Here is a 23,793-nt window from a genome sequence, read left to right on the forward strand (position 1 = left end):
CATTTATTACAATGAACAAACTGCGAACATGCCCAGCTATGAACATTACGTAGGAATTGTTAACATATACAGACATATGCCTTATAAAAAGCATTGGAAACAAACATAACAACATACAATATATACATATACTCTCATATATAAAACATTAGCATACACAGACATCCACTTGTGTGAAAGTAGAATGGAGAAGCTCACTTAACAATATATCAGGTAGAATTGAAAATGAGAGAATATAAATATAATAACCCACAGAACTGGCACCATGTTGTCAGGTACCAATATTCGAATCAATTACATGATCATTACAAACAGCTGACCAACATCTATACCAATCATGTGGTCACTACAATCAGCTGAGCAATATCTATGTTAATCATGTGGTCAGTAAAATCAGCTGACCAACAACTACGTCAATCATGTGATTACAAAATTCAGCTGACCAACATCTATGCCAATCATGTGGTCACTATTATCAGGTGACTAACATTGACACCAATGACATGATCATTACAAACAGTGCTCAATATCTACATGACATGGTCACTATAAACAATGATTAATATCTACATGATGTGATCGCTACAATCACCTTGTCTTCACAAACAAGTATATATATATAAGTAGAGTTACAATAATCAGTATGCTGTTATAATAGTACTCAGAGTTTCAAATGCCAGAGCTAAGGGCTACAATGCATTCTCATCGGCTATTAATGGCAACAGACACTATGAAAAGCCATCGAATAAAACATCCACACCAAAGAGATCACGAAAATTACATGACAATCATTCATGCCAAACCTCTCATGATAATCAACTGACCAACATCTACACCATCAAAGTGGCTACTGCAGTTAATCAGTTGACCAACATCACACTTTCCATGTGGTCACTACAACCAATCAGTTGATCAAAATTCACACCATCCATGTAGTCACTACAATAATTCAGTTGGCCAACATCTACAACAACCAAGTGGTTGTTAGAATAAATCAACTGACCAGCATCAACATCATCCATGTAGTCACAACAGTAAATCAACTGGCCAACATCCACACCACTGATACTGCGGTCATCAATATCAATAATAGTCGCTTGTATCATACTTACTTAACCCTCTAGCACTCACATTACTCTGTCAACGGAATGGTTATTTATTGATGTTGCTTTGAATTTATCATGCATTATCTCGTAGCTTCAAGATTTTGATGATGTGATTGTTTATTTTTAGAATGATATGGTAGGGTATGTGTGAGAAGCCAGATCTGGCCAGTTTGAGCATAAAATAGGTAGAAAATTTAGATCAGATATGGCCAGTTTAAATGCTAATGGATTAGCAGCTGGTTTAACTGCTGCTATCTTCTCCCTTTTCCTATAGTTACAGGTTCAAAAACTTACGCATTCCTCATGTAGTATTAGTGTATCATCAAGTGGTGCAGAGAGGGCTGTCAGTTTCACTTTTGGCCGATATGCCATGCTGACTGGTGGGAACAGTTCATACAGTTCAGTGAGTTTCCCGTGAACAGACTTGGCATCAATGCTAATCACTGAAATTGGGTTACATGTGGCCACATGGATCATATCTTTGATAGATTGGCCAGCACTACGATGCTCAGCTGAAACAAACAAACAATGGTACCATTATCATCATCATCATTATTATCATTAAAATGTTTATTGTTTCATACAAAGTCTACTTTTCTGTAACTTGTCTGTAATTCAATTGTTGCACCTCCAGTATATCCATAGTTTGCACTGGGAACATTGCATGAAATTTCTATCTGTTTTTTTTTTTTTGTTCAACAAACTGTGCAAGGCCCTTTACCTGATGAGAATAGGACTCCACCTGTTTTCATGCTTTCACCTCTTCAGCAAGGCATTTGTTTCTGACCCTCTATCATACTTTCATATCCTTCAGTGCAATACCACACTCAGTTGAGGGGGTCTTGTCTTGCAAGTACATGATGATCTCACTATTGCCATGGAAAAAGCACCCAATACACTCTGTAAAGTGACTGACATTCAGAAGGGCATTGAGCTGTAGAAACCATGCCAAAGTACACATTGTATGTATGTATGCATGTATGTATGTATGTCTCTTCTATTTTTTAATTATATACATTTTTCACTGAGGAGGGAACCAGTTTCCAACAAACATACAAGGCTCTGTCTTTGGGATGTAGTTAATACAGACAAATTTACATTTGGAACTTGAGAAAAGTCTTGCATATTTTTACTGTTCCACTTGCAGATTGCACTTGTAATGTACGAATTAGCCAGTCGATTTCTCTTTCAGAAAATCCCAGTTTATCCAGATTCTCCTTTAAACATTTACTAGCAAAACTTAGTGCTCCAATTATTAATGGTATGAAAATAAATTCATAGTCTGGATATAGAAGCTGACAGTTTCGAAGCTGTTGTCCATAGATATCCTCTTGTTCTTGGATTTTCAAAGAGATATTTATATCTGTCGGGCAGCTGACCTCTATGATGGTACTTACCTTTGCCCCTCTGTCCCAAACAACAATATCCGGTCTGTTATGCTTACATTTTTTCAGAAGTTTTGATGAGAATATTCCACCAGTATTCCTTGAGTTGGTGTTTATGAATGTATTCCATAACAGAGGGGTTTTCTAAGTTTATTTCAGGACAGTCTTTTTGCGGATAGCATTTTAAATTGTTTTAGCAACAACATCATGCCACATAGAGAAGTAGTACCATGACAACATTTTGTCATGATGCCTTCTACAGAAACTTGACATAGCCTACACATGTGGTTGCACCTTGGGATTACAAGAGCATCACTGTCCCTCTTGTTCACTAGGTACTTTGCGACAATCTCCTGTATGTATGAGTGTATGTATGTATTTTGTAAAGGGAAATATGAGAATGACCAACCTTTGGTAACAGCCAAATCAGCGACAATGTTACCTTCATCAAGGGGAAGCAAACATTGGGCTTCTCTCTCAGTAAATGTATTGGAACGACTTTCAGTCCGGTCAATAGTTATAACTTCTTGTGGCAGTGGCAGCGGTCCCTGAGAATACAGAAAAAATTATAAATAAAAACATTAATTCTTTTTTACTCCAAAAAAAAAGAGAAACAATCACCATGAGGATTGATGATGATAACAATGATGTTGATGATTATAGTGACAATGACAAAAACGATGATGATGATGATAATGATGATTATGACAATGATGATGATGATCTTGACACACTTGATCCTAACACCAATACATCACTGCATTCAGATCATATAGACACAGGCACAGTTGTGTGGTTATGAAACTTGGTTTCAGGCTCAGTCCCACTTTGTGACACACTGGGAAAGTGTCTTCTGCTATAATCCGTGGGTTGACCGATGCCTTGTGAATGAATTTGGTAGATGGAAACTGTGAAGAAACCTGTTGACAGCATATGAAACTATTAATCTAGACAATTTTTTTCCCTCCCTCTGTTTTTTCTCCTCTCTTGCAGTCCACACACTTTTTCCATCAGTGTTGCAGTGCTTGGATCCCTTCATGAAGAAACTTTCGCCCTGTTGGTCAAAAAAGTTATCAACAGCAGATATGACATCATCATCACTGCAATACTGCTTCCCAGACAAGTGTTTTTCATGTTGGGGAACAGATGAGAATCAAATGGAGCCAAATCAAAAGAACAGGGAGACTGATCAACCAGTTCAAAGCTACAATTCCACACAGCAGCCATTGAAAGCAAAAACTTGTGTGCTGGAGCATTGTCCTGATCAAACAAAACCCCTTTCGTCAGTTTCTCAGAGCATTTGGTAAGATAGCTTTTTATAACTGTCTCAGCATAGGACTTTTCATTGATGGTGTAGTCTTTTTGAAAATAGTCAATAAACACAATGCCTTTTGCATCTCAAAAAGCTGAGCCCATCATCTTCCCTGCTGATGAAACGACCTTGGTTTTCTTTGGAGTAGGTGAAGAAGAGTGTTTCCACTCCAGCTCAAAGTGATGAACCCAATACTCATCCTTGGTTAGGAAACATTCAAGGAAACCAGCAGGATCTGCCTGAAGCAGTGTCAAATTTTCCCATGATGTAATTAGCCTGGTGTGCTTTTGATCAGATGCTAGAAGACATCCTTCACCTTTCATGATTTGCTAAAAAAGAAAGGTGAAACTTCTAATGAAAAACCCTTTTTGGTAGGTAATGGCTGAATTTGCACAACATAAAAATGACTGGTGAAATTGCAAGCACTGATACAGAGGCTGCAACTAATTATCCTGAGCAGCTGAAGAAAAGTATGTAATGTCGATGAAACTTCACTTTTCCAGAAGTGCATGCCCGCTAAAACTTCTGTTTTCTAAGAAAAATCAGCTTCCAAAAATTGTCTGACACTGCTTTTATGAGGAAATGCTGCTGGTGATATGAAATTAAAACCCCCTACATGTGTATCACCCAGAAAATTTAAGGACTTTCAAGAGTTACACCAAGTTTAATCTACCTCTGATTTTATATTCAAATAAGAAAGCAGGGATGACTAAGAGCCTTTTCAAAGAGAGCTTTACAAACATTTCTCATTCTGTTATAGAAAGGAACAGTTCCAGATATAATATTTCCAACAAAGCATTGCTTTTTTTGGACAATGCACCAAGCCATCTAGCAAACTTATATGATCTTTCTGATAATGTGAGAGTAGACTATATCCCCAATACAACTTTCTTTGCTCCAGCCAATGGATCAAGATAAAATAGCAAATGCCAAGGTATATTATATGAGAAGATTATGAAAACTTTCAAACAACTCGTGAAAGCAATTGACAAGGAGAATAAACCTACTGTCAGAGATTTCTGGAAGAAATTCAACATAACGGATGCTGTAGATAATAAAGCAGAGACGTGGGATGAAGTGAAACCTTCAACTTTGAATAGTGCTTGGAAAAGTATATGGCCAGACTGTATCCATGACATTACAAGCCTTCCTCAAGCAGAAAATCTACATCAAATTCGGAAAGATATTGTGACAATTACAAGTTATAATACTGAAGAAGTCATAGAGGATGATGTGACTGAGTTGCTAGTGTCCCAGAGAAAAAGTTCATTTAACAAAGAGTTGATATTGTTAGAAAAAGAAAAGATGAGACAACAGAAGTACTGCCTAGACCACTTAAATTGCCTATAAAAATTATTGCTAAAGAGTTGGCACATATAGAGAAAAGTCTGTTGGATCTTGAAGATAATGATCCCAATCATGAACATGACGTAAAAATTAATAGAGGAGTTTACAATGAGCTCAGTTTTTTATATTGAGCTGTACAAAGAGACAATGTGTCATAAACAAGAAATATTTTTGGATAAGTTCTTCACCCCTCAAGCTGATGTTCATGATAATGAACAATAAAAAAAATATTGTCCCTCGTGCTTCTAGTAATGCCCATTCCACCACCACCTCTCACACAGCAGCCAACATCTTTTGTGATAAGAACGTACTCTAATGATATTACAATACTTATTAATTCCCTAACTTATCCCTCTTGAAATGATTTTTATGTTTTTACATATCTATATTGTGCCATGTCTGTTTAAAAATAGTCATTTTCATATATAAAGCTGATCATGTTACTTGTTCTCTATTGTTTTCTAATACTTTTTTTTCCTCAAAAAAGTTTGTAGAAATGCAATCTCAATAATATGAAAATCAATTGGAAAATTAATTTCGCATTATGAAATTTCGTGTTACAGCCAGATTTTCAGGAAGCGAAGGATTCCCATAAAAGATAGAGATATAACTAGACTGAAGAGGCAGGTTAGACTCTTTTCAGGGCCTCAAAGGTTGTTTGAAAGAAGTTAGGAAAGAAGTGAGGAACCAGAGCCAGAAAACCTGGCCTGAATGCTTGCAAAAGGAGGCAAGGACTCTGGTAAAAATACCAAAAAAGCCAGATGATGATGATGTTAAACCAGATAAACATATCATGCCTACCACTCTTGGCTAACATCTAATAAAATTTGAAGGCTTACCACAATAAATTTCACTAACCTTTATATCAAGAGGCTTGGTGGTTACAGGGCAGCTGAAGATGTTTTGCTGCCGAATGCCTGAAGAAGCAACTCTCCATTGTCCAAGACGTTCAAATTTTGGTAAAGGAAGCCTGCAAAATAAGGAGAGCAGAAGAATTTTCCAAAACAGCCACAGAAATCATATGAAGGCAGACACTGACACCAAAGCATGATACAATCCATGACACCACTTGATCCTGTCAAACTATTCAACCCATGCCAGCATGGAACATAAACTTTCAATGATTATGACGATGATGATAATGTAAAGTGGTTGGCATTTAGAAGGGCATCTAGCTGTAAAAATTATGCCAAAACTAACCTCGTATGTACTAGTGTCACGTAAAAGGCACTGAATTCAGTCTGTAGAGTGGCTGGTGTTAGAAAGGGTATCCAGCTGTAAAAACCCTGCCAAAATAGATACAGTAGCCTAGAGTCATTTTTCTACAAGTCCAGCTCCTGTCAACTGTCCTATGCATCTATGCATGGAAGATGGACATTAAATGATGATGATGATGATATAGTTTGATAAGAGCCAACACACAAAGCTCTTAGCGCTTGAGTCACTCTGCCGCTTCTGCTAAATATTAATAAAAATATACAAATACTCATATTTTGAGTTCTGTTTTTCCTGTTTGCATCACCATACCTATATATATGTATGTGTTTGTGTGTATGTACCCAAGTACATACGTGTATGTATACCCTTTTCTTGATCTCATGTAATGGTTGTAAATGAGCATCACTTTTTTAAATATGTATTTTTGTTTGTTGTAATACTTAAGTTAAATAAATTATAGTACATATCATTTTAGTTTTCCCAGAACTTATACTCAGTAAGCCGAAGTCTGAGCAATGTTTGCTTCACTTATAGACTGAAATACTAGAGATCATACATCAGAAGTTTATATGCACAAACCTGTACAATTCTTTACTGCTCCAGAAGCTGAACAGGAGGCAGTAAGAATTGATTACATCAACATCGAAGAAAAGGATGTAATGCTAGCAATAGATGATATCGATGCAAACTCAGCTGCTGGCCCTGATGGATTCCCAGCAATCCTCCTCAAGTCATGCAAATACGTCCTTGCAAAACCATTGCAGCTACTTTTTCAGGGCTTCCTCACAAATGGTAGGCTCCCGGATAAACTAAAGGAGGGAATAATATGCCCTATCCATAAAGGAGGAAGCAGAGCAGATGCTAAAAACTATTGGCCTATGTCTCTGACCTCACACATCAGGAAAGTCATGGAATGAATAGTCCAAAGGAAATTAATTGCATTCCTTGAAGAGAATGACTTACTCACTGACACCCACCATGGTTTTCAATCAGGTAGAAGCTGCCTGACACAGCTCTTACACCATTATGTCTGGGTGCTAAAGCAGCTGCTCAACAACTCAAATGTAGACGTGATATATCTCAACTTTGCAAAAGCCTTTGAGAAAGTCAACCATGGTATGATTTGTCACAAGCTTCAAAATCTTGGCATATTTGGAAAACTTGGAGAATGGCTACATGACTTTCTAAAAGATAGAAGTTGGGCGGTCAATGGGGCCACCTCCAAGAAAATAATGAGTGGTGTTCCACAAGGTACTGTCCTGGGGCTACTGCTATTTATAGTGGCCCTCTCTGACATGTCCTTAGCTGCTCAAGTACCTACTCTTGCTAGATATGCAGATGATACAAAATTCTCTCAGAGGATACAGGACCCTGGAGACATTGTGCATCTGCAACAAGAATTGGACTCAATATACAAATGGGCTGAGGAAAATAACATGCAGTTTAATCCTGGAAAATTCCAAGCCCTGTGCTACCAACACAGGAAGCTCAATGAAAATCAGATAGGATACACTGGCCTAGGAGGGATTCCAATTGCTGAAACAAAATCAGTGTGTGACTTGGGCATTGACATGAGTAATGATGCATCTTTACAGGTGCACATAACTAAGTTGGCAATAAAATGCAGATGTTTGGATGGATGGATCCTTCAAACTTTCAAAACAAGAGAAAAGGAAACCATGACGGTCCTCTGAAGGACTTTTGTTTTCAGCTGTCTGGATTACTGCTCCTGACTGTGGTCACCAAACAGTGTAAAATTAATGATAGAACTCAAGGCAATCCAGTGAAGCTACACAAGGAAGATCAATACAATGTGACATATCAGCTACTGGGAGAAACTGAAAGGGTTGAGATTCTACTCCCTGGAGTGAAGGTGGGAAAGATATGCAATAATATACATCTGGAAAAGCCTAGAAAAACTTGTTCCAAACTTTGACTTTGTCACTTACACAAACAGCAGGATGGGGCACTGCTGCATGGTAATAAAGATCCCAACATTGCCATCAGGATACAGGACCAGATACTGCAACAACTTGGGCTTTGAAGGCCCACAGCTCTTCAATATCCTCTCACAAAGCCTGAGAGACCTGGAGACCTGCAGGGCATGAATGTAGGATTTTTTCAAAAAAACTATATCTCCTTCTGTCGAGAGTTCCAGATGAACCTACATCTAGGCAAGAAACACAGATGAGGGCAGCATAGTTAAACTTCCTCAACCGCCAAATGTCACCTATCAGAGGAGGTTTAGTGAAAGTGTAACAAAGTAAACAGTGGTGCCCCAGCATGGCCTCAGTCCTTGGACAAAAACAAATATATATATATATAGATAGATAATAGATATATATATAATATATATAATAGATATATACATTACATATATATATATATTGCTCTTTTACTCTTTTACTTGTTTCAGTCATTTGACTGTGGCCACGCTGGAGCACCGCCTTTAGTCAAGCAAATTGACCCCAGGACTTATTCTTTGTAAGCCTATCGGTCTCTTTGCCGAACTGCCAAGTTACGGGGACGTAAACACACCAGCATCGGTTGTCAAGCACAGACACACAAACATATACACACACTTACATATATATATATACATATATACAACGGGCTCTTTCAGTTTCCATCTACCAAATCCACTCACAAGGCTTTGGTTGGCCTGAAGCTATAGTAGAAGACACTTGCCCGAGATGCCACGCAGTGCGATTGAACCAAGAACTATGTGGTTGGGAAGCAAGCTACTTACCACACAGCCACTCCTGCGCATATATATATATATATATATATATATATATATATATATATATATATATACAGGATGCCTAAGATATTTGAGGACAGATTGATGTTTACAAAAGAACAGATTTATAATGACAGATAATAACTTGATTTATAAAAAAAATGCTATGAGGATAAAAATAAACATTCTTTTCTATAATGTTATTCAATAAAAACCACCTTCAGCTTCAATAATTGCTTCTATATGAGATCTAAATCATCTACATGCTCGAATCAAGTGGTCTTGGTTCATTTTGGACATTACTCTGACTATGGCAACTTTCAAAGAATCTTTGGTGTTATGGGCATGTACATTGACCTCTCTCTCAACAATGCTCTACATATAATAGTCCAATGGATTGAGATCTGGGGAATTAGGAGGCCAAATGTTAGGGGTTATGTGATCATGAAAATTTTCAGCCATCCATTCCTGTATTACTAGAGCCATGTGTGATAGTGCAGAGCCTTACTGAAACACATATGGCCTTCCATTGCATACACTGTCTATCTAGGGCTTAACAATTATTTCCAAGACCTCAATGTAGGTGGTAGAGTTAACTCTAAGGCCGTGTGGAAAGCAGTAAGGAGGCATCACATGTCCTTCATTGTTGACACCCCCTAAAACCATGACAGTTGCAAGAAATTTTGTATGCATAACACTTGGAACTTCAGAAGGGTCTGCACATAACCATCTGCCACTTCTTCTTTTTGATCTTGGTCAAAGTTTTCCTCATTTGAGAAAAACCAAATCAAATCTTCTGCTGGATTTTTCAGTTTGTTTAAGAGCCTTTTAGATCTGATGTAGTGATTTTCTTTTGCTTTTTCTAACATAAATTGTCTTTTCCTCATCATATAAGATTTATATCTGATGTCTTCATGGACAACATTTCTGACTGTTGCTTCTGACACATAGAGATCTTTTGCAATTGACCTCATGGACTTTCTGGGATTGAAATCAATGGTTTGTTGAACTTGCTGGATAAATTCAGGTGCTCTGATGATTTCAGAGCATTTAGAATATTTTTTATGCTTTGATACTGGAAAACGATGAATTGCGAACATTATTCTCCTGCCTATATTCTTCGAACTACCTTTACTTTTTATTCTTCTATTTTATTCCTTGTAAACTGTAAATTTTCCCTGTCTAAATATTCATACCTTGTCTCTGATGACAGAATACCCAGTGCATGGACATACTAACCAATCACTTGGGTTATCCCAGAAATGGCTGGAAGACTTCAATTCACACATAATGGCTAGCTCATTTATTCAGCCGTTTGGGAGTATAAGTTACTACTGTAATCAACGGTAACACTTTGCAAATTAAGACTTACACAAAATTTTCGAAAAGTTTTGATTATTCTCGACACAATCAAGGACATCTTGTGCAACTGAAACCTTAGTGTCTCTTTGGTCAGCTGAAAGCAGTTTGGGCACAAACTTGGCAGATATGCATCTCATACCCAAATCTTTAGTGAAGATGGACTGAACTGAACTGTAACTAATCTCCACATTCTTTGATAACTCACAGATGGTGATTCAATGATTTCCCCTCACAGCTGCATGCACATCCGCGATGTTTTTCTCAGCTCTGCTGGTTGCAGGTATCCCAGGATGTTCGTCAATATCGACAGTTTTTCGGCCATCTTGAAAATGTCTGAACCACTCACACACTAGTGTGCAACTCATGCACTCCTCTCCATACACTTTCTGCACTTTGCGTAGGCTTCTGAGCAGATATCACCACGACAACTTTCTCTGTCATGGTCAATGCAACGCTCACACGCTACACACCTTCCTTCCAAGCACTGTTGTAAACAGCAGAAGTGGGCTAGAACGTTAAAACTCAGTGTGCATGCACATCAGAGTTCAAGGTCAATCTTTGCCAAGCAGCTTAACTCTGCATGCTTTAGCTTTGTTACTATAGCAACAGTCTGGATACTTATTGATCAGACCTCATACAGAAGAATGTCAGTCTAGCAGTAGAGTACCTATATAATATTTGAAACTTAGCCTATTAGTTTCATATTGTACATGAAATAGAATGTTATACCAATGTGAACAGGTCTACATACAGAATAATATAAACCATGTGTTAGCCTCTACATATACAACATGAACCCAGTAACTGACTATTGATATATTAAAGGATGCCAGACAAGAACATCAAAGCAACAACATACAAGAACATCAGATCAACAACAGACAAGAATATCAGAGCAACAAAAAAACAATGGCATTAGGCTTAATAGTAGATTATCAATATAATAAGCAAGTAATACCAATTTTAAATTAACACTAAACAGTCACCAGTAGCAGTTACCAATGTATAGGGTTTAGGCCTACATTGGATTGTTATATAATTCTGAAACCACCACAAAATCCAATCCTCATTATGAGATGATGACTTGTGTGTCTCAATGACCCTAGGAGCTATAACAGTGGAATACAAGTTCCTGTTAGGAGCCTCTCTATGTTGGACAGATCAAAGGATAGAGGCCTGACCAATATGGATCACCTCTTCCCCCTGAGGCAAAAATGGGTTTGTGTAGGACCGATATCCTTCCCTAGCAAATAGGCAAAGTTACAGATGCATCTATGACAATTCAAAACCAACAAGACCTGGGAGAGGAAGGCCTTCCTTCAGTGAAACATATGGGGTATTGAAGAAGAGCTGGAAAAGCTGGGATCTAACTGGAAAAGAGGTAAAAAGACAGCTCAGAGTCAAGAACGATGGAGTAAAGTCATCAATGGCTTATGCTTCATAGGGAGTGAAGGGCCTAAGTATAATTCTGAAAGGACCACTTTCAAAATATTTAATAAAATGCACACTGGTGGTACGTAAAAAGCACTATCCAACTCGTGGCCGATGCCAGCGCTGCCTCCACTGGCTTCCGTGCCGGTGGCACGTAAAATACACCAATCTGACCGTACGACAGGCACCCATGCCAACCCCCTTGCTTGCGAAGACATGTTGGGGCAAGCGAAAACGAAATCGAAATCGAATTGAACCAGCCAGGATCCCTGGTCTGGTGGTACGTAAAAAGCACTATCCGACTTGTGGCGTAAAAAGCACTATCCGACTCGTAGCCGATGCCAGCTCCGCCTCGTCTGGCTTCCGTGCCGGTGGCACATAAAATACACCAATCCGACCGTGGCCGTTGCCAGCCTCGCCTGGCACCTGTGCAGGTGGCACGTAAAAAGCACCCACTACACTCACGGAGTGGTTGGCGTTAGGAAGGGCATCCAGCTGTAGAAACACTGCCAGATAAGACTGGAGCCTGGTGCAGCCTTCTGGCTTCCCAGATCCCCGGTCGAACCGTCCAACCCATGCTAGCATGGAGAATGGACGTTAAACGATGATGATGATGATGATGATGATGATGATGATGATGAAAATGTAAAGTGTTTATGACTATATTAAATTTTAACATACTGATGAGGCATGAGGGCCACAGCACAACAGTTGCTGCAGACAAAAACTGAATAATATTTTCAGAAGGAAAGTATCAAATTGTTATATATTTCACATTAGAATATTTTTAAAAAGGCCACAGTGGATTAATGCTTTGTTATAATAGATTGCAATGGTAAGGTGTTGACTGAGCAAAGCTAAGATCGAAAGCATTCCACCCATGACTATCTTGTCTTTTTAGAAATATCTAAAAATATATTATCCAGTATATTTTTATTTAAGGAGTTCAAATCCCACTGAGGTTAACTATTTTTTTTTTGCCTTTCATCTTTTTGAAGCCATCAAATTAAAGTACCAGTTTAAAATAATGGTCTGGCAGAAACACTAGAAAATCTGATGCAATAACTTAATGCCTTTGTTCCAGCTCTTCACATTCTGAGTTCAAATCCTGCCAAGGCCAACACCACCATTTGGTCCTTGGGTGCTTTTAGTGGAGTTCACTCTGAGCCAGGTCTCTAGTTAGAGGATATCTTCCTCATTCCCCCTCTCCTCCCACTAGTCTCAGAGACCTTGTAAAGTTTCATGAGCACTGCTTCCCTGACTAAAAGATGAAAATTTTATAAAAAGGGAACTTTGGTCTGCTATTTGTAGCATTCCATGTGGAGGAAATAAAGATGGTATTTCAACAGCAGATTGTTTATTATATTTGGAGGAAGAGTACTATATTATAACTGAATCAAGGAAGACGTAAGACAGGAGATAGAAAATATATTGGTTTATTTACTAAAATAATTACAAAGATGTGGCTTGGAACAGTTGTACTTGGAACCTACAACCTTGATATCTAGCATTTACATGGTTGCTTAACCTGCTAAAAATAGCAGTCAAATTCCTCTCTCAAATCACACACATACCCTACTTTAACAAAGAAAGGACACATAGGACAAGATGGTCTTAGATATACAAAATGGTAGGATGGCCATGATTGGAATATCTTTGATCAAAGGTTTACTCAATATGGAGTGACTTTGGAGTAAAAAGTATCAAATAGCATAGATAATTATTAGGGCTGATAAAAAATAATTATTCTATTCATTTAATATCAAAGAAATACATTTTTTAACCTAGCAAAGGGACAAGGCCAGAAAGCTGGAGGAAGGAGTTAGTCGATTAAATCAACCCCAGTACTTTGCAAAGTTAACATCAGTGGCATTTGAACTTGAAATATAAAGGACTAACTAAATATCACTAAGTATTCTGCCCAACACTATACATAGATATCATCATTTAATGCTCACTTGCATGAATTAGACAGAATTTGTTGAAGCAAATTTTCTATGGTTGGATGACTTTCCTGTCACCAACCTACACCTGTTTCCAAACAAGGTAATATATTTTCCCATAGCCAGATATACTTTCATGGAAGATTGGAAACGAATGAAACTGCTTGTATGATGATGATACTCATTTCCAACAATCACACAATATCAAGATAAGAGGTACACACACACATATACATAAAATTTCTGCTCGCAAGGTTTTAGCCCACCTGAGGCTGTAGTAGAAGGTTCAAGATAACCACACAAGTATATAAAAAGAAAAATTGTAATAAGACATTGCAACAAAGTATAGATAGACAACATCACCAGTGGATTGGCTAAAATCATTACACCACACATTTTTGGAAAGTAGCGGTCAAGTAAGTCAACTCCAGTGTACAACAGCTACTTTATTTGGGTAAAGGTTTAATCAATTAAATCAACACCAATGCTTAATTGGTATTTTATTTTATCAAAACTGAAAGAATTAAAGGCAAAGCTGACCTCAGTAGAATTGGAACTCAGAACATAAATGGTTGAAAGAAATGCTGCTAAGCATACTGTCTGATTTACTAACACTTCTGCTAATTCATCACCTTAATAATTGTTGTAAAGCAGTCTTTTTCCACTGTTGTATCTGTCTTTTGACAACGGTTGTCACTTTGACAGATAGTGTTATATTCTGAAGTCATCGATAGAATGTTTATATCTGACACTGTACGACCCCCAGTTGTACAGTGTTATTATCCTCAAGAGGCTTAGATCGATATAACATCCACTCAGTATCACAGTATAATTACTAGATCGGCACAGACACAACTATCAACACAGTCTACACGTACTCTCGACCTTCTCTGACCTTCCACCTTCAACCAGCTAATGGTCTATTTATAATGGCTGGCTACTACCACTTTTTACCAGGAGGGATGTAGAGTTTCATTATACAACAATTCTTTCTACTTTAGGCGCAAGGCCTGAAATTTTGGAGGAGTTATTCAATTACATCAACCCGAATGCTCACATGGCACTTATTTTATTGACCATGGAAGGGATGAAAGGTAAAGTCAGCCTCAGTGGAGTATGAACTTAGAACATAAAGCTGGAAGAAATGCTACTAAGCAATTTGTCCAGTGTGCTAAAAATTCTGCCAGCTTGCCACCTTAATAATAATTAATAATAATTTCCTAATTTAGGCAGAGGGCCAGAAATTTTAGCAAGGAGAATAGTACTTGAAAGATATTTATTTGATTGACCCCAGGCAAAATGAAAAGTAATGTCAATCTTGACAAGGTTTGAAATCAAGATGCAAAGATACAAAACATTAAATACTATAAAACACTCTGTTTGCCACACCACTGATTCTACCATCCAGGAATAGAAACACACTAATATGATTTCAAATGGCAGTGAAAAGTCACAAATTTCCAAGAAAGTAACATGATTTTCTATGAGTGTGTGTTTGTCAGCGTATGTGTATACATGTGTGTAAAGAATTTCATTAAGCCGACAGTGGTTCTAAAAGCTATGTAGAAGTTGATTTATTTTAGTAGTATACATTTCTGTTAGTAAACATGTTTTGTCTTACACACACGGACTTGCTTTGCTTAGTGTGGGAAATTACGAATTTATATTACAAATTTTTTTTTGTTTTTGCTTAAATACCAGCAATGGACAACTGCATCATCAGTCCATAAAATATATTTATGGGGAGAAAAATATTTAAAAACATCAATACATGTGACAAAGAAATGAGGAGGAAACCAGGTGGTCGTGGGATGTACTAGAAACAACAGCTAAATCTCCCTTAAATAACACACCTTTTCATCTGAAAATTATTTTGAAATTATAAGAAGAAACAAATTGCAGATTCAGACTATCTGTATCTTAAAGCTATGATTATAAAATTTTCGAAAAAAAGCTGAAATTTTAGGATTTAGCAAGGAGGGGTGAGGTTAATGAAAATATCTTTAAAATGTCACTCTTGTTTTTAATTTACATTTCATTTTCTGCTTGAACATAAAGAAATTGAGAATTGTAACGATGATTGCCAATTTCCCCAATTTTTTTTCCGAACCTTAAAGGCTTCTCCCATCATTATTAAGTGCATAGCGCAAAAAAAGATTGGCCAAAATCAGTATCAAGTGGGGAAGAGAGGTTTGCAAAATTTCAAAAAAAAAATTGGACATAATTGATCTGGAAGTGGGGGATAGAAATCATGGGTATGTTTTGGTGTCATCACTAATATCATCAAAAAGAAAAGCATTTTCATCATTTTTATTATTGTCATTATCAGCTTCATCATCATTACAGCTAGTGGAGTAGAATATAGTGCTGCTATATACACAAAAACACACACACACACACATATATATATATATATATATATATATATACATACACACAATACATATATATATACATATATATATATATATACATACACACAATACATATATATATACATATATATATATATATATACATATACACAATACATATATATATATATATATATATATATATACATACACACAATACATATATACACACACACACACACACACATACACATATGTATATCTATATGTTCTGAGCTCAAATTCCACTAGATTTGACTTTGGCTATCATCCTTTTGGGCTCGATAATAAAATAGGTACCAGTTGAACATGTCATCAACTTAACCCCTTCCCTGAAATTGCTGGCCTTGTGCCAAAATTTGAAACTAATATTAATAATTATAGCATTATTTAAAATTATTTGTCAGAATGATAGTGGAATGCAGTGCCAATATTGCTGGTGAAGCAATTCCCTGCCAAATTTCCTTCCACGTCAACACATACAACCCTCTTACAGACAACAGGTAGTAAAGATGTCTTACTCCTTGGTTAGTTTCACTTGGCTGTCACTGGCCTCTAGGGGTATACCATGTTTTGCCATGATATCTATTATGGTCCCCCTCAGTTCTTCATTGTAAGCGTCAAAATCAAAAACATTCTTCAACACAGTTGTGAGGCCTTCATTTGGAAATTTCTGGAAAGAAAAGAGAAAAGAAAACTTTTATGTATGTTAACTCTTGCTCTGTGTGTGTGTGTACACGTGAATGTAATTTATGCATGCATGTCACTCCAATTTTAGGAGGACATTCGTCATGACCCTAGCTGTATTTTCGTGAAATTATTTTCCCCAGAAGCACCAGCGAATAGCAGTAAAAATAAATTTTCAACCAAAACTTTTAACAATTTTCAAGTCGGAGAAATCATCATTGTTTGCAAACTGGAGTTAAGACCCCTTCTAGCGACGAGTAAGTTTTTGTTAAGACTTTTGTTTTTTTTCCATTGAAGAGAAAAGTGTTTTGTTGATATATGGGCAACACACACATGAACATGTATGCGTACAAAAAACTTGTATGCGTACAAAAAACATGTATGCAATAGGTGTACGTACATATGTGTGTGTGTTGCCCATATATATATATAGAATTTGCTTAGATGAGATGCAGTTTGGTTTTGTGCCGGGTAGAAGGACCACTGATGCTATATTCCTGGTCCGACAACTGCAGGAGAAGTACCTAGCTAAAGATAAACCCCTCTACATAGCTTTTGTGGACTTGGAGAAAGCCTTTGACAGGGTTCCCCGATCCCTTATCTGGTGGTCGATGCGGAAACTGGAGATTGACGAATGGCTAATAAGGGCTGTACAGGCTCTATACAGAGAGGCTGTCAGCAAGGTTAGGATTGGCAACGAATATAGTGAAGAGTTCCGGGTAGAAGTAGGTGTACACCAGGGCTCAGCCCTCAGTCCCCTTTTATTCATCATAGTCCTCCAGGCAATAACAGAGGAATTCAAAACAGGTTGCCCCTGGGAGCTCCTCTATGCTGATGACCTGGCCCTCATAGCAGAATCACTACCGGAACTAAAAAAGAAATTTCGGGTGTGGAAACAAGGGTTAGAATCAAAGGGCCTTAGAGTAAATGTAGCGAAGACCAAAGTTATAGTATGCAGAAAGGCGAACTCAGCACACACCCCATCGGGCAGGTGGTCCTGCTCGAGCTGTAGGAAAGGTGTAGGTAGAAACTCCATAAGATGCACCCAGTGTAAGCTATGGACGCATAAGAGGTGCAGCAACATCAAAGGGAAATTAACTGATAAGATAGCTTTCATGTGCGGCAGATGCACAGGGACAATAGACACCACAGATACTCAGAAAACAGATTCCATCACACTCCAGGGGGAGAAACTAGAAGTAGTTGATAGTTTCCGCTACCTGGGTGACCAAGTTAGTAGTGGGGGTGGATGCTCAGAGAGTGTCACCACTAGAATACGAATAGCCTGGGCAAAGTTTAGAAAGCTCCTACCCCTACTGGCGACAAAGGGTCTCCCACTCAGAGTGAAAGGTAGATTGTATGATGCATGTGTGCGAACTGCCATGCTTCACGGCAGTGAAACATGGACCGTGACTGCAGAGGACTTGCGTAGACTTGAAAGAAATGAAGCTAGCATGATCTGCTGGATGTGTAATGTCAGTGTGAATGCACGACAGAGTGTAAGCACCCTGAGAGAAATGCTAGGCATAAGAAGCATCAGATGCAGTGTGCAAGAGCGACACTTGCGATGGTATGGTCATGTACTGCGGATGGATGAGGAGAGATGTGTGAAGAAGTGCCAATCCCGAACAGTTAAAGGAATCAGGGGGAGAGGTAGACCTAGGAAGACATGGGATGAGGTAGTCAAGCATGACCTCAGAGCGTTGGGCCTCACTGAGGCAATGGCGAAGGACCGAGATCTCTGGAGATGTGCTGTGACTACTAAGACCCGGGATGCTTCCAGCACCAGTTCCGCATAGCCCCTGCCCATTCAAAGTACCTTGGATCCCGGAACATCTCGCTGTGCTTGAGGAGACCTGTTGAGTCAAGTGCATGTACATGAACATCAAACCAAATATCAATGGAAATAGTAGTTGTGATACCTGTGCTGGTGGCACATAAAAAGCGCCATCTGAACGTGGCCGTTACCAGTGCCGCCCCGACTGGCTTCTGTGCCGGTGGCACATAAAAAGCACCATCCGAACGTGACCAATGCCAACCCCGTCCGAATGGCTTCTGTGCCGGTGGCACATAAAAAGCACCATCCGAACGTGGCCGATGCCAGCCCCGCCTCGACTGGCTTCTGTGCCGGTGGCACATAAAAAGCACCATCCGAACGTGGCCGATGCCAGCACCGCCTCGACTGGCTTCTGTGCCGGTGGCACATAAAAAGCACCAACCGATCGTGGCCGATGCCAGACCCCTCTGGCACCTGTGCAGGTGGCATGTAAAAAGCACCCACTACACTCGCGGAGTGGTTGGCGTTAGGAAGGGCATCCAGCTGTAGAAACGCTGCCAGATCAGACTGGAGCCTGGAGCAGCCCCTGGCTCCCCAGACCCCGGTCGAACCGTCCAACCCGTGCTAGCGCGGAAAACGGACGTTAAACGATGATGATGATGATAAACCAATTTCAATGGATTTCGCCCAAATTTGACGTCAATGTTACTTAGTTTAGTTTGAAATAAAGAACTTGATTAGCTTAATAATCCTAACTTAATCCCAGGCAAGGCTGGGCTATACTGCTAGTGGTCAATAAAATAAATACTGAGTACTAAAGTCGATGTAATCAACTTACTCCTTCTCCTGAAGTTGCTGACCTTCTGCCTAAATTTGAAATCAAATATTCAGTTACTTCTTAAGGCGGCAAGCTAGCAGAATCGTTAGCACATTGGGCAAAATGCTTAACTGCATTTTATCCATCTTTATGATCTGAGTTCAAGTTCTACTGAGGTTGACTTTGCCTTTCATCCCTTTCAGGGTCAATAAAATAAGTACCAGTTGAGCACTGGGGTCAATGTAATTGATTTACCCCTCCCCAAAAATTGCTGGCCTTGGGCCAAAATGTGAAACCAATATTTAGTTACTTCTTAATTATACTTTGTGAATAAATAAAGGGGGGAAATTATATATTTCTTTAAAATACTTAACCCCCATGGCATAGTTATTTCTATTATGACTTCTACTAGCTCCAGATTCTTCAGAATCATATGAAAAGAAAGATCATTTTTTTTTCAATAGTAATATAAATTTCTGTTACCTTTATGTGCTTAACAGTTAATTTAAATTCAAATATTTTTATGATACAGAATACTGTGAACCAACCTAAGAAAATCAAACTTTTCAATCAAATAAAACCTGGCATACTTTGTTTTTGCATCTGGTTTGCAAGTTTTTTTATGTGAATTCATGTGTTGAAACAAATTTTGTCAAGGGAGAGTCATTATGCCAATATAATTAACACACACAACCACTGTGTGTGTGTGTTAATTATATTGACATAATGACTCTCCCTAGACACAACAAAATACCTGGCATATATATGTATATGTGTATATATATTATGTAGTTGGCGTTAGGAAGGACGCACAGCTGTAAAAATCAAACCAAAGCAGACTATGGAACCTGCTGCAGTCCTGGCCTTGCCAGCTCCTGTCAAGCTGTCCAACCCATCCCAGCATGGAAAACGGATGTTAAATGATGATGATGATATGTAAAACCTACATAGTAGACATGTAAATTCAGCAATTTCTCTGTAGATTCAAAAAAAGCAAAAGCCTTGACCAATTTTCAATTTTCATTGGGATTTTATGAGAAGTGCCTACATCACTTGACCAATCCCAGAGAAATAAGTAGCCAACCCACGTACATGAACATAAAATCCAGTAGCTCCAGAAAACTGGAGCTATTAATTTGCATTCTATAGGTATTTAACATAAATATTTAACATATTATCTACTCTATTTTAACATGTATAAGAAACCCATTTCTGTCAACAATTGCTAATTTACAGGAACATAAATACAATTTATTAACAAATACTGACATACCTGCAGGTGCTTAATCATATTGACAACTTCACGGGTGGAATAAGGGTAGTTGATCAGCCCTTGATCGGCTAAATTTCTTAGTTCACCAAATGCCAGAACCAACTTCCTGAGAATGTTATTGGAAACATCTGGTCCATATTGTTGGAGCATGGCAATCTCAGAGTCCATGTCTGGATTATCTATTCCATGACAGCTGAAGATGTCTCCTACAAATGAAAGGTAATAATGGTTTCAAATTTTAGTACAATGCCAGCAATTTTGAGGGAAGAGGACTAGTCAGTACCATTGCACCCAGTACTTGACTGGTACCTTATTTTATCACTCTTTGATGGATGAAAGCCAAACATGACACTGGGGGGAAATCAAACACAGAACATAAAGAGTCAGAAGATGCACCATAAACCATTCCTTCTGACACTAATGGTTTTGCCAACTTGCTGATCCTGATCTTCCAATGAATCGTAATAGCACCATCTTGTTATCTGCATTCTACCATAGACTGCCTGCCTGCCCATCCATCCATCCACAACAAGGAGGAAGAGGAGAAGAAGAAGAAGAAGGTGGCCATGGTGATGATGATGATAATAATAATTACCCAGATGCAATGTCAGGCAGTGGTTGTCATGGCTTCTAATCGTAACTGATTAGAAGTGTACATGTTTTGCCTTTGTGTAAATACCACAGATTTGCCTGTCAGTTGCTTGACCATAACTAGCTGAGCATGTCCCTTAGTGGCTGGCAATATGTGCATATCTGATCATGAGCAGGAGTAGTAACGGAGCATTATAGCCATGTGTTAAGAAGAATTCGTTGGGGTTTGAATAATTCACCCCTAGAAGCATGGGTGTTTCATCCATCATCCTTAAACAACTTTTATTCAGGGATCTTTTGAGTGGGATGGGCTGCCTGAAGAAAATTCTAACAGGGCCCCACCTACAAGATCATGTGCTATTTATCTTGATATGAGGTCACCATATAGCACACATATGGTTGTGATGAACATGCTCAGAGTACCCTTATCAGAGTGGGTAGTCATGATGGGGATATCAAGCTTTGTATATTTGTACCCCAGCATCCCTTTGAGGGGGTGTGCTGCTCTTTCACTCAATCACAATAATAATAATAATAATAATAGTAATAATAATAATAATAATAATAATAATAATAATAATAATAATGGTTTCAAATTTTGGCATAAAGCCAGTAATTTCGAGGGAGAGGGTAAGTTGATTACAACAACCCCAGTGCTCGACTGATACTTATTTTATTGGCCCCCAAAATATGAAAAGCAAAACTGATTTGGCAGAATCAGAACTCAGAATGTAAAAACAGATAAAATGGCACTCAGCATTTTGCCCGCCCTATTAATAATTCTGCCAGCTTAATGACTTAAAGGATGAAAGGTAAAGCTGATCTCTGTGGAATTTGAACTCAGAATGTAAAGACACACAAAATTTCACTTAGCATTCTGCCTTGCACAGTAATAATTCTGCCAGCTCACTGCGAGAACAACAACAATAACAATAATAATAAAAATAATCCAATTTTGGCAGAAGGTCAGCTATAAGGCGGCGAGCTGGCAGAAATGTTAGCACGCCGAGCGAAATGCTACTACATTCTGAGTTCAAATTCTGCTGAGGTCGACTTTGCCTTTCATCCTTTTGGGGTCGATAAATTAAGTACCAGTTACGCACTGAGGTCGATATAATCAACTTAATCTGTTTGTCTGTCCTTGTTTGTCCCCTCTGTGTGTAGCCCCTTATGGGTAGTAAAGAAATAAGAAGGTCAGCTATCTTCAAGGAAGGGTAAGTCAATACTAACAACCACAGTACTTGACTGATGCTTTGTCTTATCAACCCCAAAAGGAAGAAAGGCAAAACTGACTTTGGTAACATTGAAATTCAAAACATACAGAACTGAAGGAAATTCTGCAAAGCATTTTCTCCAATGAATTAATAAAAACAATAATGAATAAAACAAAAATCAGGATATTTACCTACTGCGCCAAAGAAATCATTGCCAAGGAATGGGAAGCCAGGTCGATTAGCCAAGACAATCATACGAAAATTAGGGTGTGTCACGATGGTTTTCTCAGAAGGTGGCACTCGAGAATTGGCTGGATAAACAGAGAAAAAAATTTAAATAAATACAAAATGAAAGGAAAAGAGGAGGGGAAGGAGGGAACTTGAACTCGGCACTTTAAGATTGCAAGTATATCTCTGTATAGCTTCAAGTAAGCATTTTTTTAAATATCATCTATTCTGATGACAAATCTGATGAAAAACCTGAGAAGGGAAAGTGGTAAGAAGGAAGAGGGAAAGACTGAGAGGAGTGAGTGAGAGAGATTGAAAGAGAGTGAAAAAGACCAAAAGAAAAAGAAGAGAGGACAAACCAGAGACTATTTTGCGGCCATCAGCCATATGCATCTCTCCAGATTCCACAAGTGTCTTCAAAATACACGTGACGTGTGTTGGCGCCTTGTCTGCCTCATCTATAACCAAAACATGACCTTCTTTCACAGCACGCACCTATAAAATAGCAAACAGAAAGGAAAGAAATTGCTACTGTCATTTTCGATGTTGGTGAAACACCATGGATTAAACAACATCTATTTATCAAACATGTTGATCGTACCAGTTCTTGTCTGATCACCAAAGTGAAGCAATGTCAAGCCCAGTTAGCACTTAGATGGGTGACCACTTGGGAAACCTAGAGCTGTAAGCATCTCACTTTTCCAAAGCAGTGTCCGAGCATGGCTGCAGTGTAATGACTGAGACAAGATAAAAGATATCTCCACAAATAGCTGACCAAAAATATGAAATACATTACTCTCACTATGTTCTAGGTACTTCTTTCTCCTTCCTACCTCATCAAATCACAGTAACTTACAGACACACACACACACACACATATATATATATATATTATATATATATATATATATATATATATTATATATATATATTGCACAACAAAAATAAGATATATTTTCAAATGCA

General features: G+C 38.3%; 1 protein-coding gene across 1 annotated transcript in view; it reads right to left on the minus strand.

The window, feature by feature from the left end:
* Nucleotides 1-23,793, minus strand: part of LOC115219717 (von Willebrand factor A domain-containing protein 8) — a 117,254-nt gene that overhangs the window by 53,778 nt on the left and 39,683 nt on the right. The window contains exons 23-29 of the mRNA XM_029789906.2: nt 23,187-23,322; nt 22,791-22,910; nt 20,795-21,000; nt 16,762-16,913; nt 6,009-6,120; nt 2,901-3,039; nt 1,401-1,618 (exon numbers count right to left, since the gene is read on the minus strand). Coding sequence (XP_029645766.1) covers nt 1,401-1,618; nt 2,901-3,039; nt 6,009-6,120; nt 16,762-16,913; nt 20,795-21,000; nt 22,791-22,910; nt 23,187-23,322 — 1,083 coding nt within the window. The remainder of the gene's footprint in view (nt 1-1,400; nt 1,619-2,900; nt 3,040-6,008; nt 6,121-16,761; nt 16,914-20,794; nt 21,001-22,790; nt 22,911-23,186; nt 23,323-23,793) is intronic.

The sequence above is a fragment of the Octopus sinensis genome, linkage group LG15 (assembly GCF_006345805.1).
Source record: "Octopus sinensis linkage group LG15, ASM634580v1, whole genome shotgun sequence".
Classification (NCBI taxonomy): domain Eukaryota; kingdom Metazoa; phylum Mollusca; class Cephalopoda; order Octopoda; family Octopodidae; genus Octopus; species Octopus sinensis.